The sequence below is a fragment of the Triturus cristatus genome, chromosome 3_1 (genome assembly GCF_964204655.1).
Source record: "Triturus cristatus chromosome 3_1, aTriCri1.1, whole genome shotgun sequence".
NCBI classification, from domain to species: Eukaryota; Metazoa; Chordata; class Amphibia; order Caudata; family Salamandridae; genus Triturus; species Triturus cristatus.
The window spans coordinates 516,393,463-516,420,726 of NC_140583.1; the positions used below are offsets into that span (position 1 = coordinate 516,393,463).

A 27,264-nucleotide genomic window follows, 5' to 3' on the forward strand; every position below is an offset into this window, starting at 1 on the left:
TTAGTGACCACTTTAATGGACTGGTTCATGGCTTTTAAATTATGATTTAATAGCACAAATCTACTCTATGTAGCCAGCAACTGAAAGATGGTATAATTTGACTTGAGGGTAACAGTTTTCAAATGACATGCTCCGGAGTGCAGGTTTCCATCATGCGGAAGGAAAGTGCAGGTAGTTGAACTGGAGGTGTCATTTTTTTAAATGTAGAGTTTACAGGGCTCTGATTATGTTAGTACTGAATCAGTACCAACTCATCTCTGAGGAATGCAATCTATGCTTCCACTTCACTGCCACCAAATGAAACAGAAACCTTTGTTTGTAAGAGCAGTGTCTGGGGAAAAGATTGTGGAAATGTGAGGTGTATAGTGTTTGTAATAACTCCTAAGGTAAAACAATTTCACTTCTTTACAGGAGAACAATCTTGCCCATTCTATCACAAAAGCTGCTTGGTTCATTTTTAGGTCGAGCATTTGAGACCTATTGTAATTTCTTATGCTGGGTTAAAGCCATCCCCCAACTATCGATTTGTTTGTTTCACTGTCCTTCAAAAATCCTTGCTTGCCAGTGGTCAGTCCTGCCTCTTTATCGCTCCTTTCTCTCTTCCGTTCCTCCCATGCAGCAGGGACTAAGTACTGTCTCATCACACCACAGTTCTTTGTCTGTTCTCTGGAGTACTACTTGTTTTCTTGGTTTCCTGCTCTGTTTCTGTTTGCCTGTGTGAAGTTTCGGCACCATAGCTGCTTACATTTAAAAATAGTTTTCCTCCCTCCCACCTCCTCCTAATTCCACAGTTGTATTAAGTGTACGTCTTTCACCATGCCTCCTTCTTCGTTGGTTATATTTTTTAGGCTTTTAGCAATTTTTGATGTCCACCCTCATTTGTGCTTTTTTTAGTGGGATATTAGTTTGATTTTGGGCTTTGCTTTAAGGACGATTAGGCTTGTTGTTGTATTTTTTTTAATCTTGGACAGAACATTTTGAAACCTTTTTACTGCAATTTGAAAGTGTTTACATTTAATAATTTGAATGGATTTCATGCAAAAACAGTTAAAGATGCCTTGGAGACTTCAAAAATGGTTAAAGTGAACTACACGACTTTAAGTAACAAGCATTACTATAGTTTACCTAGTACATGTAGTCAGTACTTGTCCCAAGATGGAGGCTGCAGTTGCTGTTCTAGTTATTCCTCGAAGACAAATCACCGGCTTCTGCTGCCTCCTCTCAGGCTGCACGAGGAAATGGGCAGGCTCTTCTGATTGATCATTGTGCTCCCTAATACAAGTAAGCTCAGCTGCTCTTCCCTGAGAGCTATGGCTTTAGGCCTCATGCTGGCATGCGCCTAATACGCCCATGGCCCCTCACACTTAAAGACTCATGCAGTCTGGTTAGCCTGCATGAGTGTGCGATATCTATTCATTTTTAAAATTACGACACCGATATTGTGATTGCCAGTGCTTAGTGAGCGCAAAGTTAAGTATTGCACTGTGCATTTGCTGCAGTCCTTTGTCTGTTTCTTTTATGCAAATGTGTGGCCTTTGCATTGGAGCAGAAGTACAATTGCAGTGTGGTCGTGCAAGGAGAAAGAGATGGTGCTGCTGCATCAGGCCACGCATGGATATGGTGCTGCATTCACTAGAGAGAAGAATAAATCATTGTTCTGCATTGTTCGTTATTTTTGGTGGGGTTGTGGATGGGGAGAGACGGAAAGTAAAGGGTGTGATTTTCCGCTTCTCCTCACCCTTTGGGATGCTTTGCTAGTGCTGTGCTTTGTTTGAAAAGTGGGAGAACATTAGCAAACGTTGTTTGGGCTGAAAAGCCAATAGGCGCACGATCAAAGGCATAGTGCTGCAAAGCAATACATGCTTGAGAAAATACAGCATTGCTAATGTAGAAGGCAGACAGAAAGCAGCCAAGGGTTACCTGCACGCCCAAACCCACACATTGTCCACCCCATAGTTGGTTGAAGTTCTCAAAACGTTCACATGGACATGGCAGTAGAAATGTGCGTCATTTTTACGTGGTGAAGTTTTACAGGATGTTGAGCGGACTCCTAGATTCAAACCTAGTTGTCCACTTCCACTTTCCGGCCTCACCCTAATATAACACAGAAAAATGTTTTCCAGCCCCACTCAGCAAATACAAGTTTCTGTTGGGCACTCAACTGAAATATACTGAGTCTATATTTGTTTCTCTACTACAAAGCCCTCTATTGCACCTCATTTTATGCTCTTACTAAATAAACATCCATACAATACATATGTACCAGGACCAAGAAACCCCAGGATGTTAACATGCTCTATACATTGCTTGTAATATAACATTCATACTACCATAATACTTTTCTATATAAAGCTCTCACCGAAGTGCTGTATCGGCAGATTGCTCTTACTCAACTCATTTGCACTAATGTTTGTGGTTTATGAGGAAGATAGGTTGCTTCTGCCCATTTGATTATTTTGAAGCTGAAACATTAACATGTAGATCCGCCCTGGTGGAATTTTCACCTGTGACCTGGTAATTAGGGCAGATCTATGCAGCAGGTGCAGTAACACAATGAGCTGCATCGTCAAATTCCTAGTGCCTAATTATGAAAAACAATTCTTAAATCTGCAAATGCAGACTTACACTTTCACCTGGGTGGTGATTTACTACTTTTGATTATTCTCTAAACTATGTATTCATAGTAAACAGTACTAGTCACAAGTTTCCACTTATACTTCCAGAAATTCCTCGTAAATTCCCTCTCACCTGCTATGCATTGGGAAGACTGCTGGAAAATATTTTAAAACCTTACAATACACTCTCATGAATTCTGGAAACGTGTTCTTCTACTTTATACCTTGGGTATCCATTTTGTCCTGCCTTTGTAAGGAGTAAATGGAAGGATTTGGATATCTCACCACTTCTGTGCTGGAAAGTGGTAGGAGGGGAGTTTGAGATAACCCACAAATGTACGAAATTTATCAGGGAAGTCCCGTCACAGAAGGCCCACTGCCCACTCCTTCAGTAGGATTTGCTCTATCAATGAATCAGTGCTTTATATAGCGATGCAAATCACCTGTGAGGGTCTCAAGGCACTGGAATTGATAACTGCTTTGTGGTGATATGTTCGTTTGAACGGCCACAAACTTTGCCTTTAATGGCTAATGTAATGTAATAGGTAATATACTGCATGGCTAAACACTTGTAAGGTCCCAAAAGCGAGACCTATTGGCTATGCCAATGCTTGTGTATCTCAGGAGTTCTGTATTTTTTCAGAAAGGTGATGAAGACTGAGGTCCTTATTTAGAATTTCACAGACAGAATACTCTGTCAAATTGTGGTGGATATACCGTTTGCCACATTATAAGAGTCATAGGCTATTATGCACTTGTAATACCAAATTTGTGATGGAGTATCCCATCCTCCAAACTCAAACAACTCCTAGACTAGATCTCATGTACATATGTGGTAAGTTGTAGTAAAATATTTTGAATTGTTATCCAGATATGCTTTGACATAAACATCAAATATCTCGAGTCATATTATGAGTCACTAATGTTTAGAATGCAACTGGGGTGTTGCACAGGTATGACGGTGTCATGGAGTGCTCAAAATGTCTGTATCTGATTCCAACACATATTTACATTCACTGCCACTTTCACTCACATTAGATTAGCAGACCTCTCATATCCAGGTTGGTGAACCAGGGTGGATATGAGTTGCAGTGGATGACAGTTTTTAATGACTATGTCATTTAACAGACTCACCATTTTCACTCTGCCAAAATGTATCACAGTGTAAATGATGGCAGATAAAGCCTTTCCAAAGGTTTTTCTCTATGTATGTCTGAAAGACCTCTGACAAAAAACCTTAGAGCTTCGCAGGGGCGGGTAAATGGCATATGAAGTCTTGTTGCAGGCACTGCTATTTACATGTTTTAAGTACAGGGTCTTCCTTCAAGCAGATCAAATACGCTTGATGGTCTTGAATGTGCATATGTAGAGCTCTACATTTATGTGTAATGCTCCCAAAAATTAGTTCAGATCTGCCACTGACCTAATGGTAAAGGCAGGGGCTCCTTCAATACGATGGTACTAGAATGCCATTAAGCAAACTAGTGGTCAATATAGTTACTTACAGCTCCTGAGTTGCTGAGTTGCTGATGATGTTGATAGATAGAAACCACGATGCTCGCAGCAAGTGAACAGGATGGAGAAAGTTTGGGGCTGTAGGCATTTTGTAACAAAAAGGCACTAGGTTGTTAGGAATGGCAAATGGTAAAGCCTTCTACCTTCTTTTGTGTCTCAGCTTTTTTCAAACTGACAAACAGTAATTGTGAATACAATCCTCCTTAACTTCAGAGTATACACACATGCCTTCATGACGGCATACATTTTGTTCATCTTAGTAGAGAGGGTCATGGTTTTTGGACTGTAAGTATTATTTGTTTTGGAAATTTGTCGGCTACAGATGTGCAGGTTGCAGATCATGATCTTTGAGGTCACATGCTATTAGTTCTTTTACAGTCACAATAGCTTCCATGCAGGCCATGTTTTCTTTGTAAGGTTAGGTCTACCAAGCCTATAATGGTGTTAATACCACTTGAATGATAGCATCTTGTAGGTGCAACTCTTTTGATCAGTGAGTGATAATTGAAACCAAGTTATGGATGCCTTGTTGTATTTGTAGCAATTCAACCCCTCAAACTATTGCACGCCTCTAAGCTTAAACACGGAGTTGCATTCTCAAAGAAATTACTCACTGTCTCATAGATTATTTTTTGCACAGATTAAGCTATGGTCAGGCAAGTGCATTACCCCACAGATTGACTATCATCATTGTGACCATATATTGATCATTAGAGAACCATATTGATTTCATCATGAAATGTAGAAGATGTGAATGAAATGGCAGACGTGTCCAGGGTGCTATGTGTTAAGGGTATAAAGTAGCCAGGTACTCTATGGTAAGGGTATATAGTATCCACTGTTATGGAGTATGGTGTATGGAATCTGTAAGTAGATAGGGGGAGTGGAACTGCTAAGTGATGTGTCAGCCGCAGTGCAGTAAGTAGTTTTAGATGCTCTCTCACTCGACTCTGAGCCAAATTGACTTTTCTTTAAAAATAGGAATCATTCCCAGCAAAAGAAATATATCTAAACAAAATTGAAGGGCTAGAATCTGTTCCTAATCCATTAATAACGGATTTCTGCAAGGAAACCGTAGTAATGGAGGAAACAAGCAAAAAACAATCAAAAACATACCATTTGTTTGCATGAAATTCATGGTAATGCTATTTAATTGCGGCGATTTCCTATTTAATTGTGGCGATTTCCTCTTGGACTACTTAATTTGTTATTTCCTTGTAATTAATAGAATGACAATGCATATGTGTAATATTTTTAAGGCAAGATTGGGAGTTAGGGTTAAGAGGAACATTTTTGAAGAGTATTGGTAATGGTTTAAGGGTAGTGTTTTAAGGGTTAGGGGAAAGTGTAAGGATTAGTGTTTTAGGGTAAGGGGCTAGATTGTTGAAGTAAAAGGGGTAACAGGTTAGGCTACCAGTAAAGGGATCAGGGTAGAGGTTTTGGGATAAGGGGTTAAAGGTAATGGTTTAAGTATGAGGGTGAGGGGTAAAGGGCAAGGCATAAAAGGTAAAGAGGAAAGGGGTTAAGTGTAAGTGTAAAGGGTTAAAGGTAATTGTAAAGAGAGAGGAGATATTGGGATAAGGCCAAAATGTAAAGAATGAGGTAGAAAGGGTGCAAGAGTTAGCAATAAAAGATAAGGGATTAAGGGTAAGAGGTTAAGTGAAAGAGAATGGGTAATGGGATCAAGAGAAAATGGTTAAGGATAAAGGGTTAAGGTGTTAAATGTATGAGGTAAAACAAAGTGTAAGGTGTTAAGGGATTAGGGGCTATGGATAAAACATAAGGGATTAATGATGAGAGGTTAACATTAAAAATGAGGAGTTAAGAGTAAGTATTTAAAGAAAGGGGTTAGGGCAAGTAGTTAAAAGTGACAGGTTAAGAGAAAGAATAAATGATTATGGATAAGTATAAGTAGTTAAGTGTATGGAGGTAAGTTTGAGAGGGTAAGGGTGAAGGGGTAAGGTTGAAGTATTAAAGGTAAGGATTTAAAGGTAAGTTTTAAATTATAATGGTAACATACTTAAGGTACTTGATTAAGGGTAAAAGTAAGAGATTAAAGTTAAGAGTAAGAGGATAACAGCAATATGTATTTGGTGAGTGGGCAAGGGGTTAAGGATTTAAATGGTGAGGGGAATGGGATAAGGGGTTTTGAGAGGCATTCATATAATCATGAGTTAAATGCACTAACAATGAGATGGTGACAATGAAATTATAAAATGTTCTTACCCAGAGAATAGCAAGGAGATGGTAAATAAAGAAAGAGCTGAAGGAGATGGTAAACAAAGCAAACTATAGGAGATTGAATGGTATGTATTCAAATCTCACAGGGTAAATCAAAGGCTAAAAAAGGAGTCTTACTCAAAATGGCAATTCAGCAGCCCCTTGATGACAGACATTATTTTCCAGGCAACTGGTTCTCAGTTGAAGTGTACAATGAGATGATATAATGATACATCTTAAAGGTAAGTTGTTGAGTATTTGTATGCATTGCGTCCCCTTTTGAATCTCAGTTTTGAACGATAGCACATGAGAACAGCGGTCAGCGCATGATGGGAGTTGCAGCTCTACCTCACCATAAGCCATGCTTTAGGTTTTCCCTCCAGCAGTGTGGATGTAAGTTGCCTGCAGCAAATCACACACGTGCGCTCCAGGATGGTGATTGAGGCAGCTCACACTCTGTGAACTGCAGGGCATATGTTAGCCAGCAAGGAACTTTCTGTCATGATGGATCCTTAGTGCCCCGATGACTGCAATCGGGCAGCTCAGAGTCATGTGTGGCACATTGTCTTAGTCCTAAATGGATTCTTGGCATGGGGTGAGGGCTATGTATCTTTTGGTACGGTCAATTTTGATCTGAAAAACCTTTTGTGGTATTTCCAGAGTGTACGTCTATCCATGGAAACATCTTGGCAAAATGGGCACGCTCGACATCAGAAAATGGATAGAAGGCAAAAATTCAAACTTTGGTGATCAATCTTACACTAACAAACACTTTATCACTGTAATAACATGTACCCTAATGTTTTTTATTTTATTCCTGATGGCCCTTTTTCTTCCCAACCAGGTGGAAGATAGTGTTTAAGGTGTAGGTAGGGCATTGTGGAAGTCAAGTCAGTGTCTTGATGAGTAGTTTTGGTAATGCCTAAGGTAAAAACATTCTGCTTTAAGATTTAAGAAACTGGATTATTTTTCTAGAATTACAGTGAACTTGCACATCATGCAAATCTGTAATAGCTTTAAGGTGCAAAACTATTGTTACAGATAAGTTACTTTTTTGTTATATATCCCTATTATGATAGATGTGACAATAGATGCCATTTCACTAAAAACATACATTTTATTGAATGGACAAGAATTGTCTTTTCAATGACCCCTATAATAAAAGTTGAATTATGTCAGTAAGTGAAAAGAAAAACAATTGTTATTCTTGTCTATTCAGTATTGCTTGAATCTTACCCATTAATAACATTTACATGGTTAATTTGTGGTATGTGTCAGACTACAGCTTCTTTTTTACCTGTCTTTCAGTTTCCTCAAAGGACGTTTATCTCCGTCGTTCGAAGAATAACATCCCAAAGGCTCGGATGAGGACCTTGAAGATGAGCATTGTGATTGTCAGCTCCTTCATCATCTGTTGGACCCCCTACTATCTGCTGGGGCTCTGGTACTGGTTCTATCCAGACACCATGGAGGGGAAGGTCTCACAGTCCTTAACCCACATTCTGTTCATTTTTGGACTTTTCAATGCCTGCCTGGACCCCATCACCTATGGCTTGTTTACAATCCACTTCCGCAAGGGTCTGCAACGATACTGTGGCAGGGCCAAAATGAACTCCAACCATGAAATTCCTTCATCGGTGACAGGTTCCTTCCGCTGTTCAATGTCCTCCTTTCGCAATAAGCGGTCCACAGTTCTGACACACGAATTGCCTTCAGTCAATGGCACCCAAAACTACCTCCAGGTCAGGACAAATGGTTTTGGCAGTAGTTGCTTGTAAGAACATGTTATTTGGCGTCTTGCCTAAATCATTGATTTGACTGAAAGGAAAGCTCACAAATGCACTGGTGCTACTTTCATTGGTCACAATTTCACCGTGACTGCCAACACAGTCCTGGAGACTGAGGACTCCTGCTTTGATATTAATCAACATAAAATTATCCTCATAATAGGGATGCTGCTGGAGGTTGTGCAAATAATCAATATCCTTGCAGACTGCAATGGTTGTAAACTATGTTGTAAAATGCAGACTCTCTGATATTGTGTGTTTACGCATGGACTATAGCTGCAAATCCAAGATAACCTGCCATTGAGTCAGTCAACATCTGGTCCTACAGTGGATGCACAGAAACCAAACAGTGCCACCAAACAAAGAGTCAGATGAATTTACAAAGGCTGAAGGCGATGACTGAGTGTATTTTTGTATTTGAGTTTTGTTTGGTCCCTTATATTCATTTATTTCCCCTAAGATGTCCTTGCTGTACTCAATTCGCTTTGCTTCTGTTAAGTGCTGTTGTAGTTCACTAAAATTGTTTGCATTCAATGCAAAAAGTATTGTTTTTATTATTTGTGACAATTAGCTTAAAAAATGTAAGATTGGAAGTACTGTTGAGCAGTTTTGAGGTAAGTAAGGTGGCCCCAGCAGACTGCAAGTGGAGTGCGAGCCTCTGAAGTTCAGTGCTGTGTTAACTTGAATTATGTTTCTCTACATTGCTCTAAAGGCCCATTGTGAAACTGCCACAATGAGAAAAACAGATATAAAGGAGAACTAATCAGACATTTCATAAGGACTGTAAAATGTTACTAACAGGAATAGCTTTGCAAAAAAAATATTCAGATGCATTGTATGTGCAGCATTAATGAGAATTCAGAAGCTCAGGGGCTGTATAACATTAAGTGCCCCTTGGGCGCAACATGCCTGTGCATCTGCTTTCTGCAACCCTAGGGCATTTTAATACGAAAAATCGTGCTCCAAACATTTGCACAGTCCCATCCTTAATGCAGATTGTGCTAGTGCTACATGTGCACAGGCGCCATCTCAAGGGACCGTTCCCTCATTTGGATGGCAAAATGGCTCCATGCAAAAGAAGAAACACTTTGCTTTTGCACCCAAACAGTATTACAGGCAGGAGTGCAAAGGCAAAGAAGCTGTCAGAAAATGTATTGCCTGTCCACCCCTTAAATGGGGGCTAGCTGGATTCATAGACCTCATGTTGATTGTAATAGGGTACACTCATCTGGTCTGCTAATGGTACACCCACTTAAGAGTGTGTGGGGTGCAGAGTGGGACAGTGCAGCCTATTCATAATGAAGGCTCTGATAGTTATCTTCCATGATATGACCAAAAACATAATACAATATTGTGAGAAATTGGGTTGTTGGTTGAGTGGGTTGTTAATACTGCTCATGCAATAGCCACAATCCCTTACAGAGCGAACCACAAAAGTCACTAAATTAACCTGTGCTTAGCCTTCTGGTAGCTTGGACCGAAAACAGAGAGACTTAACTTAGAGTCAATGTTGAACGTATTTATGCAGCACACAAACATTAGTCAAGTGAAAACACAACACGAGAAAATTTACACACCAATTTAGTAATATAGAGTACACCTTAGTAAATTATTTGAGACAAAAACAACAAATATCCAATTAATAGAACCAGAGTTCTGAATTTGTAAAGTTTAAGGTAAAAACTAGCACCTGAAAGATCAAAGAGCCAACTTCAGACATTTAGTCACTCGCGACCAGGCCAATGTTGAAAATATGGCTGACCGCGATGTAGCGTATTCAGATACAAATAGTGGATTGGGCATGACCAGCTCTTACCTTTGGACTAAGAAGAAATTTCAGAAAAACTGCTCTGAGAAGGTGACAATCAGCGAAGCAAGGCTTCAGTTTGTGTCCATGGAGGAGACATCAGGGAGCCACCGGATGAAGTTGCAGTAAAGATTACTACATTCAGAGTTGGGACCTGATTACAAGTCTCGTTGTGCGAGGCCACTGCCGCACCGGCAGTCGAACTGCCCCATTACGAGTTGGGCGGTCGTGAGTGGGGTGGTCGGACAGCCCTGGGACAACCAATGCCACCAGGGAACTGCCTGAGGCCCCAATATGCTTGGCGGGATTGCTGTGGTCCCTCAAAACATATTACGAGTTTACTCTCCACCACGGTTTTCATGCTGGAGAGGAAACAAAGGTGACCTACAGGGCCCCATGTGCCTCGTCCGTAGATGCACACAAGGGGCATAAAATGAGCCCCCCTATGTGCATGCACACCAGTTACTGCCTGGCATGGTCTTAGAGTCCATGCCATGAAGGAACATATTGTAGCGCTCCCATTGCGGTGCCTTTTTCTAAGGCACCGCAATGGGTTTCTTCCTTAATCCAATCAGGATTTCTATGTTCAGTTGTAGTCTCATTTTGGGAGTTCAGAATGCTCCAGCAACACAAGGGTGCAGATTGTATCCAGCAATGAGTTCCATGAGACCAGATACCTTCTCGCTGAAATTGAATTGCTACTGTGGAGGAGCTCCAAGCAGCAGAAACCTGCTTCTTCAGCCCATTGAAGTCACACCTGAGCCTGATCGGTTCAGGTGGTAGTTCCTGGTTCTCCGTAGCTGGAAGTAAGACATTTTTAGAGTCTCTCAGCTTTAAAGAAATTGTAGGAGTCTAGTTAGACACAGCAAAAGATTCCAGGACCTCAGGGACAACACTTAGGGGTCAGTACTCACTCCAGCAGAGGCCACAAGCAATATCTCATTCAGGTCCAGTTGCAACTGGTCAGATAGACACTGTAGTAAAAATCTTCTTGCAGCTTGTTGTGTCCCTGTAGCCAAACAGGAGATCATCCAACTGACCCTTGAATTCAATGTTTATCCTGCGTTTATGTGGGGGAAGGTCCAGCCCTTAAGGTCTCCTGTGTGTCAGCCTAGAGGTGTGCCCAGGGAAATGAGTAACCTTTTCTTTTGTGGTCAATCAAAACTGGTCCTGAAGGTAGCTTATCTCCCACTAGGTTTGGAGCCAACCTGGCTGGGGGAACGACAATTTTCCTTTTCCAGGTCTCAGTGTACATTTAAGTGGGAAAAGACAGGGAATGTAGAAGTTGATGAATGTCCTTAGGGCTGTAGCTCCCAAGGTGTGCAGCAGGTGTAGTCATTCAGAGTGCAATCCTCTTGGTGCAGACCAGGGTTCCAGCAGGGGGATCCATCTTCTTGTAGTTTCAGGCAGAGATCTGTGTTTCTGGGCAGCTCTCCCATATTTATCCAGTGTTCCAGGACGACAAGCAGGGGGCACTCCTGACCAGTGGGGTCCCGGGTAACACCCAAAAGTATGACCAATTTCCTCCTCCAAAGTGTGGCATATTTTCTTCCCTGAAAGCACTATTTCTTTAATATACAGAATGGAGAAATTCTCTCCTGGAGGTTAGGATCCGGCTAAGCCAACCTACTGGTGTGGCTAAGTTTCCCTAACTCTCTCCTTCCAGTCCTTCTGCTAATTCAATTACTGGGGCTCCTGTCTGACTGGGAGTGCAGGAAGTGGGGGTGAGCCTGTGTCCTGTCCTAAAAGTCAATACCTTTACTAAGACCAGTTCAACTACCCAGCCTCCATCCTGCCTTTTGCTCTGTAGCTTGCAGATCTCCTCCCACCAGATGTCCTTTGTCTCTATGAAGGCCACTTCACACCTCATCGGAACAGTTTGGCTCCGATGAGGTGTGAAGTGGCCTTTACCATTCACTATTGTATGTTCATTGGAGAGATGTTGTTTGAATAGTTTTATATTGTGGCTTGTTTTTAACACTGTGACTTAGTTTTTAAATTTTTCTCTGCTAAAATTTACAGCTTATATATTGTCTTTGTATCCATGTGTATTTTGAATGTCTATCTTTTATGATCAAGTTTGGTATGAGCAAATGAAGATTATTGATTTAATTTGATTTTGAATATAGGTTTTGCTTCCTTTTAAAAAGGCTAGGAAAACTATCCCTGTTTCTTCCTTCTTTTTCATTTCTAGATTGTGATGGATGGTGCAGCAACACGGAAAGGAGATGTCCTGGGCCCCCTAACAGAGGGCCTCCTCACAGAAGCAATTTTGGGCCTGTTTTATATATTGGAGGAGAGGGTAATGGAGATCCCTCCTCCCCAATATAGTAGTCTGCCTGCCTTATTTACATACAGGCAGACCATAGGGTTAATCACTGCAGATATTACTCTGTTTCTGGTATGATTAATCCCATCCGACGGCTCTGGGAAGTCAGGGCTGTTGGGGAAGTGGCTACACGTCAGCCCACCCAGTTTAGATGGGTGAACATGTATTAATTTTTTACTGTTCCTCACCAACAGGTAAAACTTGGCATTATAGGATCTTCATTTTGAAAAGAAGAAAAGAATACTCTTTGCTACAGAGCTGTGTCCTTCCGACGCAGTCCCATAGAAAACAGAAAAATGCATTGACAGAAACCGTCGTGATGACAGCTCCAGCCAATTAACATTAGAAGGTAGTGGGGAGTAGAAATAAAAAAAACACAATCTAAACAAAAACCACAAATACTAAACATTTTCTTCTGTTGTTCACTTATATTATTCACATTATAAAGGGGTTCATTCACAATTTAAAGCAAAATATCTTATATGACATAATTCAAGTTTAACAGCTTCATTTAATTTGAAAATATCACATGACGAGTTTCAATGAAGAAAAATAATTGGAAAGTATATAAAATATTTTAAATGCTCTAATCAATCTCACTGCTGGAAATTACTATTTGTAGCATTTCATTCAGTCAATTCAACTGTCCTGTTCTTACTCAACTATTATAACACATAGGGCCTCATGTAGGTAACATACTATTTACCGATTCATAAATACCGAATTTTACCGAATCGGTATTTATGAATCGGTAAATAGTATGTAGGTAAACATTCGGTATAAATTACCGAATCGGTAAAATTCGGTAAATGAATACCGAATCCACAATGCCGGGAGGAATCATGAAGCGGTATTTACCGAATCAGTAAATACCGAAGCGGTATTTACCGAATCGGTAATTCAAATATACATCACTTGAGGAATCAGCCAATCCTGTGCAAGGCCAACCCCACCCAACCAGGAAGTGGCCACATCCAGGCAGGTGCACACAATCATCAGACTCTGGAGAGGCTGGTAGTGCAGAGCAGAGCAACAGAGCCAGTGCCTGATTGTGAACAACAAACTGACACAATGTCCAGCCAGGAGACAGAGAGAGATGGAGGTGAAAGGAGGAGAAAACAGAAATTCAGCCCAAAGGAACTGCAGGTACTAGTGGAGGAGGTGGTCAAGCAGCACCAGAAGCTGTTTGGAAAGCAGTCCCTGCAAGTGCCTGAGTCCGAGAAAAGGAAAATCTGGCTGGGAATCCAGGCGCAGGTCAATGCAATAGGAGTGACCCCCCGGGACATAGACGTGCTGAAGAAGCGGTGGTACGACCTCCGTATCGTCACGAAGAGGAAGATGGGGGAACTGCAGAAAGACGCCAGCCGGACAGGAGGGGGAAGGAACAGGGCACCTGCCCTGACAGAACTGGAGGAGCTGGTGGAGTCAACAATTGAGCCCGAGAGTGTCGTGGGGATTGGGGATGCAGACAGCTCTGCCAGAGCCGCCACCAAACAAGGTAAGACGCATGCACAGCAATGTAGCCCCCCCTACCCCTATCCCAACTCCCCAATTGGGCAATGAGAATCCCACTCCAGTACAGGTGTTAGTGCATACTAGCAATGCATTATGGGAGATGTAGTCACTGAAACCCCAAACATGAGAAGAATAGCACAGAACAACAAGGCATGTTACACACATTAGCGAAAAGCAGGCAGAGGACAATGAGAGAGTGTTTCAGAAATGTATTGTGATGCTAGCAATGCAGGGCTTCAGGTACACTGAGCTGATGTTGCATTTCTGTCCACAGACGATACTTTGCGCAGGACTGCACATGAGAAGGGAGAGAGGGCACCTCGGAGGGACAGCGCAGAGAAGGCCACCACAAGTTCTGGGCAGAGATCAGCACCACAGCCAGCCTCACCACCACAGCCAGCCTCACCACCACAGCCAGCCTCACCACCCCAGCCAGCATCGCCACTCCTGCTGGAGTCACCGGCATCAAGATCACCTGTATTGCTCAGGTCGAGGAGGCGTGCTGCTTGCAGGTTAAATGTTTCGGAGTCCTCATCTGAAGACTCGAGGTGTGCGGAAACATCCACTGTGCCCTTGGATGGTAGCCATGCCAGTGTGCCCTCCGCCTCTGAGGGAGCACACACAGGTGCCAGGCGTCGCCGCAGGGCTCGGGTGCAAAGTCCACCTCCACAGGGTGAGAGCCATGGAGTATTCTCAGGGCTGGAGGCCACCATGGTCAAGATACAGCGCCTACAAGCAAAGGCAATAATGTCAGTACAGCGCCAAATGCGGGGCCTCAATGATACATTGGGCAATATTGACAGGGGCATAAGCGCTATGGCTGAGGGAATGAGTGAGATGGCTGCGGGCATGCGGGACATGTCCCAGTCCGTCATGCTGCTGTGCACAAAGATTGATGAGGACAGAGCAGCACGGCGCCGGGAACGGCAGAAAAAAGAGCATCACACAAGGGCAGTGAACCAGCTGGCAACTGCCACTTCGCTGCTCTGCAGGCGCTCCGTGGCAATGCAGGAGGGGCTTGCGCACTGCAGCAATGACGTGTCAAGGGGGATGGTGAGGGTCACCAGTGCACTTGAGGTGCTGCTAACAAGCCAGTCTGCCACAACTGGTGCTGTGGATGCTGGGGACAGTGAAGAAACCACCAGCAGGAGCAGCATTACCCCCCCTGTCCCAGACACACGGAGGAGCAGCAGGCGGCATGGGGCTGCCACTGGTCCTACAGCCAGTGAGGACGCACAATCAATGGCATCCCGCACTGTAGTGCGTGGGCGCAGACACTGATGCTGCACACAATTGCATGAGACTATTGGGTGAAGTAACCCTTGACTTACAACAAGTGCTTGCACAATATTGATAGGACAGTTTTTCCTTTGTGTTGTGGCGTAGTGCCGCATGATTAAACTACGTCATTGCATCCAACTACTGGCTGTGTCCCCTTACTTACTCAGAAATAGTTGCATGTGATCTCTGCCCGTCTCACTCTCACATCTGTTGCTGTTGCCACTCCTGCTGCGTTGGCCTCTGGCTGTGCAGACTCATCATCATTGTCCTCAAAATCAGTTAGTTCCACCTCTGTACCTCTCTTCGTGGCAAGGTTGTGCAGCATTGCACAAGTGGCAATGATCTTGCAGCAGATGATGGGTGTGTACTGGCGTGCGCCTCCACTTTTGTGGAGGCAGCGGAACCTGCTTTTCAATAGTCCAAACGTGCGCTCCACCACGTTGCGTGTTGATTTGTGTGCCACATTATATCGTCTCTCACTCAGGGTTGATGGGTGTAGGTAGGGAGTGAGGATGAATGACCGCACGGCATATGCACTGTTGCCTAGGTGAGTAAGAGAGTGCCATCAGTCACATGCCTCAATACACAATCATTTGCAATAAGTATTAGGGAGCGTCACAGTGATTTACCTAGCAGGTATCCTTCTCCAAATTCTCCGGCAACCAGTCGTGTGTAGATCCCACTGTTCTGGAAGATGAAGGAGTCGTGGGTGCTCCCAGGAAACTTAGCTACGACATCAGTGATTATGTTCCCTGCATCGCAGATTACCTGCACATTTATGGAGTGGGTGGACTTTCTGTTCCTGTAGATGTGCTCAGTGGCTGCTGGTGGGCAGATAGGAATGTGTGTGCCATCAATACAGCCTATGACATGCGGGAACTGTGCCATCTGGTAAAAGTCTGTCTTGGTTTTCTGCAGTTCAGCCTGTGTGTTTGGGAAACTGATGTAGTGTTGCCTTCTCAGCATCATGGCATCCAGGAACTTCCTGAAGAAACGGGACAGGCAACTCTGGGATACCCCGCCTACCGCAGCTATCACTCCCTGGTAACTGCCAGATGCAAGTAGATGTAGGCTACAGAGAACCTGCACATGTGGTGGTATGGCATGCGCCCTTCTTGTTGGCTGGTCCAGGAGTGGGTGTAGGTCCCTTATCAGCTCCATGATGGTTTGGGGGTGTAGCCTGTACCTTTCATGTATCTCAGCCTCAGTCTGTTGAAAGAGTGTGGTGCGCTGTCTGTAAATGCGTTCCTCCCGTCTCCAAATCCTTAGACCTGCTGCCTGTAGACGTAGGCGCCTTGCAATCACATACAGAGCGGCCATGGTGTTCACGCTGTTGCATTTTGGGATTGCTTATATGCTCTGTTGCTGATTACCACCTGCTTTCAATCTGTGTTAATTACCGACTTTTAAATACCGAATTTCAGGGAGTTCTTAAATACCGAATTTACCTACATCTCTTTTCTCGTTTTACCACTTCATATTTATCGATTCGGAAAATATGTATTCGGTAAATATGAATCGGTAATTTAGAATTCGTTAAATATGATTCGGTATTTACCGATTCATATTGACCAAATCCTTCTTTTTGGCCTCCTACATCTCAATTGGCTAAATACCGGTCGGTAACGGGATATTTACCGAATTTCGGCCGTTACCGACCGGTATTTAGCTACCTACATATGGCCCTTAACCTCTTAACTAGAAAACAACAATCTGCAGAAGCGAGAGGTCTCTTTGATTACAGAATCTCGGTTGATTTTACTGCTGCTACCTAGTCTGGTTGGATCTCCAATCACTATTGAATACAATTTAACCAATGCACTTACTTTGCATACCTTATGAGTCGGTGCAAAAACTGTAGGAAGGGTTTATTTTGGGCATGAAGTGAAGCCTTGAAGAGAAAGGTTGTAAAATGATGGTACAGAAGAACATAAGTCACAAAGGAGATTGCTGGGAAATGTGACAAAACACTGAGGGGCATATTTACAAGAACTTAACACCGCCGTAGCGTAAATGTTTTGACATTACATCAGCTTTTTTTATCGCCTTATTTACAAGTTACCGCTAACTGTAGCCAGAGGCACTTTTCAGCGCAAACAGAAATTTTCAACATTGCAACATCTATTAGGGGTAGGTAACGAAAATGAGATGTAAGGTGGGCGTTCCCATGAAAAATCTGCCGCTAACCAGATTTTGCTATATTTACAATGAAATTACTGTCCGGCGATACCTCCCCAAAACTGCCACTAAGTCCAGTTAGCTGCAGGTTTCTAAGACCAGAAAATAGCTGGTCTAAAAAATGTTGCACACACACCTGTACATAAGGGAAACAATCCCATAACCACAATACACAATTGTTAGAACTGGCATACTCGGCGTGGTTACCCCAGACTTTTTACCTCTACCTCCTGTATTTTTAACACTGTGCTGGATTTCGTTTTTGCTGGTCTAGATGCTTTGGGCACTTTGCCACTGCTGTTCAGTGCCAAAGTGCAAGAGCTCCCTGTGTAAATTGTTATTGTGATTGGTTATCCATGATTGGCATATTTGCTTTACCAGTAGGTCCCTAGTAAAGTGCACTAAGTGTGCCAGGGCTGGTAATTCAAATGCTACTAGTGGGCTTACAGCACTGATTGTGCCACCCACACGAGTAGCCCTAAAATATGTCTCAGTCCTGCCACTGCAGTACCTGTGAGCAGTTTGTTAACTGCCATTTTGACCTGCCAGTGTACCCACTTGCCAGGCCTGACCCTTCCCTTTTCTTACACATCAGACACCCCTATGGTAGGCCCAAGGTAACCCCCTGGGCAGGGTGCAGTGTCTGTGAAAGGAAGGACATGTACTAGTGTGGGTAACATGTCCTGATAGATACTGCTAATTTTGTTTTTTATTATTGAAAGGCTATCTGGCCCATAGGACAGAATGGGGAATGCTGTGTAACATGTTTACCTGCATATATTCCCATATGAGTGAGATAGAAACTTGGAGTCTGGTATCCCTGAACTCAGAATTTAATAACACATCTTTTAGGAAGGATGGTTTTCAAATTCTTTGTTTGAAAATAGCACTTTTAGAAACTGGCTATTTTCTTGTTCAACCTTTCTGTGTGCCTCTGCCTGTTTGTGGATTGACTGTCTGGTCTGAGAGTGACAGGGGCTGGGGTGGCTCCTGGAGTCTGGGTGAGTCAGCACTAGGCTGAATAGGCCGATCTGCATTTGGAGGGGTGGGAGGTGCAGCACCTGGGCCTGAATAGGGCTGTGCCTGCCTTCCTCAATGCTGGCTCCACCTCCTGCGGTGTGTCTGATAACTCTGGCCCACGCTCACAAAGGAAGACTATGTGCGCTTGCAGAGTGCACCCAGAACTGGTTTGGACTGGGTCCAGGACCCCTCACACATAGAGAACAAAGACTTTTGGGGTATAAATACGAGAACTGAGACCCCTGAAAGTTAGACTACATTGTGATCAAGAGGAATCCCTGCCAAAGAAGATCAGCTGAAGAGACTGAGGAGAAGTACTGCCTTTGCTGTGTGTCTGGGGTTGACCTGCAGTTTGCTGTTTCTACTGAGGAGAGGACCAAGGGACTTTGCTGTGTGCTGTGTCCCCTGCTTGAAGAAGGACTTTGCTGTGTGTTGTGTCCATCTGAAGAAAAGTCTCCAAGGGCCTGAGAAGAGCTGGCCTCCTGTTTCTGAAGTCCCAGGACCAAAAGGACTTCACCCCCAGCTTCCCTGAACTTCCTTGCTGGGTGTTCTAGCCTGCCAGGAGGTGCCTGTAACTGTGTGTGAGGACCTTTGCTGTTGGGAGCTGGAAGCGCAACGCAACAAGGGAGATGCGTTTAGCCACCGCAGCAGCCGCTGTCGCAAAGCCGAGCAAGTGTGCCGCCGCTGCCGCTGTGTGCTGGCGAATCACCAGAGAAGCTTGTCGCAGGGCCGTTGTATCGCTGATGAAGCGTGTCGCCGCTGCTGCTAATCGCTGTCACATCACCGGAAAAGCATGTCGCAGGGCCTGTCGCGGTTCAGGAAAGAACCAATTTAGTCGCACGGCCATCGGGCGTGCACGCATCGCCTCCACATTGTCGTATCACATCAAAGACGCCATTTTGTCCCATTGCACCGGATCGTCCCAACGCATAGAGGCACCATCTTGTCGCATCGTGACCGGAGCGCAGGATGAATCGACGCATTGCCTTCTCTGCGACCCTTTTGTTTGATCTGCTTTACGCATTCAAGGTACTTTGAGAGTAAAGTGTTGCAATTATCATCTACAAGTTTATTTTTGCAACAACCTTTTTAAAGACATTCTACTGAGTTTCTGTATGTTGTATTTTTGTCATTTTGGTCTTGTTTAGTTAAAGATATTTTATTTTTTTAAACTGGTGTGGTGTCCAATTGTGGTGTTTTCACTGTGTCACTGTGAGTGTTGGTACAAATACTTTACACATTGCCTTTGGGATAAGCCTGTCTGCTCGTGCCAAGCTACCAAGGTGGTGAGCAGGGGTTATCTAAAGTGTGTATCCCCCTTACCCTGACTAGAAGGAAGGGTCCCTATTTGGTCAAAGGTACCTACCTCTGCCAACTAGAGACCCCCAGTTCTAACAATAATCAACGACACCATGGAGTTGCTACTCTTGCAGCTTGGAGATCCAAGAAGACTACCACCACCACCGCCACCACCACAGAGGAAGCTCCGAAGAAGACAGCAGGATCACCCTGATACACCTCCTGGCAGAGGATGTGATATTCCACTACGAGCTAGAAAAGGACCTTGATCCTAAGCCTACTCACACAGATAGCACCAAGGCTGCAGGCATCATCACAGCACTGCACGAACATCCCTTAGCAGAACAAGCTACTTGCTGGCTGCACATGTTGGCATCAGACACCTTTCAGCCCACCACTGCCAGAGTGGGAGGAATTTCTGAGGCATTCTTCTCAAGGATCCTTCCCACTGTGTTAGATGACATCATCAGCCTGACACCGCATCACCTTCACTTCCCCAACACTGCACAAGAGCAACTTGCAAACAAGCAAGGCTTCTATGCCATTGCTGGCTTTCCTGCATGTGCTGGGGGAAATTGACTGCACCCATGTGCAACTTATGCCTCCTGCAGACACTGCTCATATATACAGCAACAGGAAGCACACACACTCAATTAGAATTCAGGCAATTGTGCACCACCTGAGCCTGTTCATCAATGTTGATGCCAGGTTTCCAGGAAGTGTGCATGACTCCTACATCTTTGCCAATTGGTCATCAACCATCTGTTTGAGAATGGCACATATGGAAATGGACTGCTTGTTGGTAAGTACAAACTGAACACACCACAAACCTTAAGTCACCAATAATGTTACTCAACTATGTGAGAATGCACATCTAGCAAATCGAATTATGTATACATTGTAACTGGGCCAACTACTATTCACAAATATCAAATGCCAATTAACAACACATATGTTAGTAGGCCCAACAAGGGAGTAAGCTAGAAACGCTCTCAAAAACTACTGTTTCACTCTCAGAATATATATCTTGCTGAACTCAACAGACAAAAAGTGAAAGGAATAAATGTAGCACGTGCCACAAGACATATGCTTGTGCTGGGCTGCATTCATTTGGAAACAAACACATGTGCCATTTGTGCAACAAGATGACAGATCACCCTGTTATCCCCTGTGCTGGTGCAAAATTAGCTGACATGTACAAACACAGGCACTCAAGCGCTATGCTGCAAGGGTGCCTGTGTCATGGGGAGGAAAGTATGTCTGCATGAAGGGACACCTAACTGCACACAAACAATCACCAAAGTGGAATTACCCTTACTATGGGTTGTGTCAGAATGTAGCATGCATAGAAAGACCATACAAATAAGAGAAATGTAAACCTCACTACATGTTGTGCATTCCTAAGCCTTCCATAGAGAGGTGTAGCAATCAGATGCACAAGTTTTGAAAAATAAATGTGTGTTCTGTGGGAACACACACATCAATATCCATGGGCATGACCTCTACATGCATGGAAGCAGAGTACAATGTAACACATGGCCAATGACATCAATACACCTGTCCATTGTCCGAACATGTCCCAGAAAGCCAAGTACATGTAGCTGTCCTACAGTCACTTCAACAGTGACCCACCTTGGGGTCAAGGGATATATAAAGAACCCACAATGAGTACAACATTTAGCATCCAACTATATCCAGTGCCAGCTACCCCCAGCACAAAAGCTCACAATGATGTATCTTGATGATGCCCAAAACATAGTAATGTGCCAAATGTGAAGGGGACTGCTTTCCAATACCCTTGTGCCACTGGTGCATCGTTTACAATATGTGCATAAGTGATGTACTTCTGGTGAAATGGCCCTTTAAATAACCCCAAAGGTGTTTTGAGTGTCCCAGACATCCAGACTGTCACAACATAGAGGTAATACACAGGACCAGGCCAATGGCATCATGGTGATGTGTAGGCTATAAAGGACAGGCAAGTCAATTTCAGTGATGCTTGTCAATTGTATATACCACAACATGATGAAGCTGAAATTACTAAGATGAGCAATGGACACAATAAAAAAAACACACTGCAAACACAGAAGGCACAAATACCAATGGTCACTTCCCTCCATTGTTTGTTTCAGGTGATCAAGGATATGCACTGTCACCATAGCTGATGATCCCCATCAAAGTGACCAACACACAGGCCCAGAGAGACTACAATGTTGCACTGTGACGCACAAGGACCATCGTTGAACAGACCTTTTGAGTCCTCAAATCAAGGTTCCGGTGCACAGATATTTTGGAGGGGAGACTACTGTACAGGCTTGATTTGGTTTGTAAGATCATACTGGTATGTTGCATTTTGCACAGCGTCTGTATATGGACAAACACCATTGCCAGATGACCAGGAGGAGCTGGACAATCCAGATGATGGCCAGGACAAAGAAGCTAATGCAAGACAGAACACAGCTTCTGCAGCTGGAATAGCAAGGAGGGATGCCATCATCCAAATTTGTTTCACATAATCATCGTCAAAAAATGTCCTGCCACAACCCTTTCCAAAAAGCGAAGTTCACAGACTGCCAAATGAAAAATTAAATACCACTACAACAATGTCTCATATATGCTTTGTTTTTGACTTCGGAACTTGATCAATCATGTAAATTCATGTTAACAGAACAAAAGTGCCACACAGATCTCTCACCTAGCAGGGGATATGACAACAATTAAAGGAAGAGTGGGAATGGGACAATGTATTGAGTATCTGAACGTGTCACTGTGTACGGTCCCTCATTGAGAATCAATAAATGTGTGTTGTGTCTTCAGAGGAGCACTATCAGGTCTGTTTACACACAAAAGCATAGTACAACATACAATGTGTGTCTGATGCATCATTGTTTCTGGGTACACATAGCTAGAAACCATCACAATAGTTGAAACACAACATATCTGTGCATTCCATGCCACAGGAAAAAAGGTATCTGACAACAGTCACAAATATACATGACTAATGTGGACTGGATCCACTTGTGGGTGTGGAGGAGAGAGTCACAGAGGAAATTACAGCTAGAATAACAGATGTACCACTTCAGTGCAGGGAATGCTTCAAACACTAAGCAGACACATTCAGCCAACATTCGAAAGAGACACTACTACCCTAGATGACACATGCATCACTGGAATGACCAATAAGCACATGTCATGAATCACTGACACTGTGCATGAATCTTCCATCAACACTACTGATATTACAGTTCTGTCGTTCCATAAGCACAACCAATGACACATAGGTCAGTCATGGGACAAATGACAAGGCATACACCCTCCTCAATGTGTATGTAGGACTATGGACATGGCAACACATTGGCAAGAATGTGTAGAAGTGACATGCACAACAACATTGGTGTGGCATGGCAATGAATGTGGAGAATGGGCTACATCCTCATGAAATAACACTCACTCTGTGTTGACACCCTCAAGACAGAGAACAGACATACACATGAATAAAGTGCAACAGGGAACCCAATAAGCACTGCCAAAACATGCAAACAAGATACAAACATTTACATCATGAATGGACATTGTATTGGGTGAGACAGACATGACTAAAAATAGTAGAGCCATTATTTTGGACCAACTATCTCTGGATTGTCACTACAATTTTACTTATGTCAATTGCATGATGTGTGTAAGTCAGTAATTTATCATAACTACACAAATCTAAATACATGCACACCTGTAGTCACAGTTGAACACATAAACAAACGTGCAACTTTAAAAGTTTCCCAATGTCACATGTTGTTTCTCTCACGGAATGTACAACATACTCTGTAGAAAGCATTGTTGTATAAGATGGCCAGCCAACATGTATGGCATGTGATGCAGTCCTGTGTGGCCACCCAGTCCCTCATCTCCAGTCATGTGTATGCTGCACTAAAACCTATCTCCAGACAAAACCAAGAAAAATTCACCATGCACACAAGAGAATCATAATATGTGAAGATGAAAAGCAGCCACACACGGTTGTCTCCTGGATGACAACTTTGGCAAGCAGATTACATGTGAGACATTCCCCATGTAAGTCTGGGCTGCACAAGCAGTGTGACCATGCATTTTGTGAAGATAACATTCAATTTGCTTAAAAAATAGAACAACTCACAACCATGGACAAAGATACGAGGCCTCCAAACACAACACACTTTCAGAATCAGTAACTCACCCAGCTTAATCCTTGGTCAGCCTGGAGTACGCAAGCATGGGTACATCTGGGTACTCTGAGTATGTAGGGGAACACACAGGTTCTGGTTATGCAAATGACCCTTCTAAGTTACCCAGTCACAGGTCCCCTGCCATACAAGATTTGTCAAGGTCATGTGCCACACCCTCCACAGCTAACAGTCAGCACAAAATCATCATGCATGATGATGTGAAAAGGCGCAGCACAAAATAGGATGTCCACCATTCAATACAGACTACCCTTTGTACATGATCAGGAGCACCTTGATTGTTCACCCCTACAAGGTGCACCATGCATGCTCTCCTGTCAGCAATGGGTCTACATCTGGCATGCCATACTTTGCTAACAGCTAAGTGTCATAGCTGATTTATCAATGTCCATTGCCAGTGCCCACAGGCTTGTGCATGACGCAGGCCTAGCCTTCAAAGTCATTTTGCAGTAATTCTGCAGTACCTGTGTCTAACACTATGGGTCAAATACAAAAACACATTGTTGAGTCACGTCAATGGAGACTGTCTGTGTTTACTGCCATTGGACGCCATGCTGTTGTAAGTAGTGCACAATGTAAAGTGCTGCTTTGTTGTGTCCAGCCACCAATGTCCTGTCCACCTGAGAATCTGGCTCTACAACATGTTTTCACATATCTTTGTGTGGTTTGTTGACCTCTGCATATTTTGCAACAGGCTGCTACATTCTGCATTCTGGTGCATACATTTCTGCAAACAACATCAGCGGTGCTACCACAAGCTCATGCCGCCTACAGAGGCAGAAAAATGACGCAGTGCTTACTCTCAGAAAATGGTTGGTGCTTCACCTGTCCAGCTGTCATATTGTTACCCTCCTTGCTTCAAGTCTAGTGCTTTCACACTAGACTGATGTAAAAATTGTGTCTGACACAACCTGTTCAGTATGCCATGTAAGAAAATGTTATACCTATGTTGCTAACATGACAATTAAACTGCTTGATCTACACTGTTTGCAAATATCATCAGATTAGCTAAATAGCCATTGAATGCCACAACCTCCTTGTATCATGCACATGAGTGATTTTGCACAGCGCATTGAAAATGTGCACATCCGCAATTATAGCTGAGAAAATAATCAAATGTGAATCAGTGGTCAAGCATTCGAATTTTTTGCAGCATCCGATATATATTTTACAAGTAGTGAATGCCTGATGTTCATTTCCATGTGTGTTACAAGCCTGTCAAACAGGTGCACACATCACAGCAATGTGTAAAGTGATAGTCACATATATTGTCACACATACAACCTATATGCACTGATGCATTGATGTCTTATCACACATGAATCGAAGTGGACAGGCTTCATTGTGAAGACCAAGGGCATGTTGACAGCTAAGTATAACTGTCAGAATGGCTAAAGTCATATACACAACACAGATCACATCCCATAGACAAATTGTGTCATTAATCATGCTATTTCATATAATCTGGTGCATCTCATGAACAGCTTGCACTTAGCGTTAAAACGTTTGCAGCTAAAACACGAAAGCGATAATTCTTTTCATAACCGTCATTGAAAATAATCGCAAAATAGATGTTACAACACTGAAAATTACTGCTAAGCCCTTAGCAGGCAAAATATTCTCGCAGAGTTAAAAAATGGTCCGCAAACAAACAGGAAGTGATGTCAGTATGCATCCTGTGTAATGGAGTAGTACTGCACACTCTCACTTTCTCTTTTAAGCACACTTTCAGTGTCTGTGGAGAGTGTTGGAGGTGGATTGAGTTATGTGATGGTTTGGTTGGAAAAGAGAGTGGTGTTGTGTCCTGTGAACTGTCCCTAGTGTCTCTATAACTAGTCTTTACGTGTATTTTGCGTCTTGTTGTAAATCTTGCTGGATGTCTGTCCAAGGGGTACATTTTTCTTAATAACTGTTGGAGGGTAACATTTTGGAGGCTTTTCTTTTTACACAGTGGTTTAAGTGTGTGTTGGGAGATGTCAGGTGTGGGTAGGGAGGGCAGGATGTCAGAGGGGCATTGCGGGGCTTCCTCTGGCTTGTTACGTTTTACTTGCCACTTATGGTTGAGAGTGGAGGAAGGATCCTGCAGGAATATGCTGTCCGAGTCCGTGAGGTGAGGTGGGAGCATAACGCAGCCAAATGATGAGGCTCTTCGGGGTGGACAGGACTGTCCACCAATGGAGGGACCGATGGCAGGATTACGGGGGCTGTGAGGGTGACATGTTGGACCACCTGTGAGTCATCGTTGGCAGGCAAGGTGGTAAGTACACGACAAATGTTTAATCAAATCACCTTTTTCTTTCCACTCCAAAAATGTAGTCTATAACACAATGTAATAAACGCTACAGGATGATGTCATTCAGTTTTTCAGTCAAGCTGCCAGCTCAAACACAATCACACTTGCACCATTGTGCAAGTGTGACAGTGTTGATGGTTTGGTATGACCATGTGCAGGAATGTCTACACTCCTGCATATAATAAATGAAGTGCTCTGTCAGGTTTCATTGTTTGCTGCGCAGTACATCATATTAAGCTAGTGTATGATGAGATTTGTGTGTGTTGACCTTCAATGGTTGTGAAGTAGCCATGTGAGCTGAACAATGCAGGACACATGACAAAACACAGTGCTTGATGGACAAACTTATCTATCCCCATTGTGCAAGGGTCTAATAAAATGTTAACAGTTTCCAGTGTATGTGAAGAACCAAATGTATGCCACACTTTTATAAATTCTAAATTGCATTATGACATGGCTGATTTTGTATACAGGCCAATGAGAAAATATATGTGCATTGGGACTCCTATCACTTTTGGTGGTGTGCAAGTCTTCCTCATACACAATGTGGGATCCCACATCAATTTTGTCAACACACTCTTGTGAAATCTGCTGAGCGAACATTGTCTATACAAAATGGAGAGAATGATGTTGTGTCTGGAAAAGCGGCGTTGGGAATGTGTCACACAAGTAGTGTGCTCAAAATGAGCACATATCGTAGTAGGATTGTCTTGTGTTGTACAAGGCTGCATTGGTCATGTTTTGTGTGTCCGACAGGCAAAGCAGATCCAGTCATGTATGCAACATGAACAAAGACAGGATTGTTACATGCCATTGAATTGGATTGTAGTGTGGGGTGACGAAGGAAAACACTGTAGTCTTCATAGATATATTCCAGCAGAGGATTTATTCCCAAGTCACAAAGCAAGGGAGCCCACGGCAGAGGTGCTGGCAGAGAGAGACACCAACAGCAACTGTCGTGGGGGAACACAACACATAGGAGTATGGAATGCAATGGAGATTCTTTAGGAGGAATGCATGTATTTAAAGGGACAGGAGTAAAAAGAAGAACAACAAGAACATACTACATACCCCCCCCATCAATACATATTTAATAAAGCACATAATCTTGAAATTTGACACGTAATTTGCAATTACGTTGAGTTCGTGCAATTCCTTCATTAGAAGAAATCTGAGAAGGCAAAACAT

General features: G+C 43.3%; 1 protein-coding gene across 1 annotated transcript in view; it reads left to right on the forward strand.

Annotated features, from left to right (window-relative positions):
* Positions 1–8,585, forward strand: part of LOC146860516 (gonadotropin-releasing hormone II receptor-like) — a 316,761-nt gene extending 308,176 nt beyond the window's left edge. Inside the window, exon 5 of the mRNA XM_085646353.1 lies at positions 7,659–8,585. Within this exon, the coding sequence (XP_085502479.1) occupies positions 7,659–8,128 (470 nt within the window). The 3' untranslated portion in view covers positions 8,129–8,585. The remainder of the gene's footprint in view (positions 1–7,658) is intronic.
* The last annotated feature ends 18,679 nt before the right edge of the window (positions 8,586–27,264 follow it).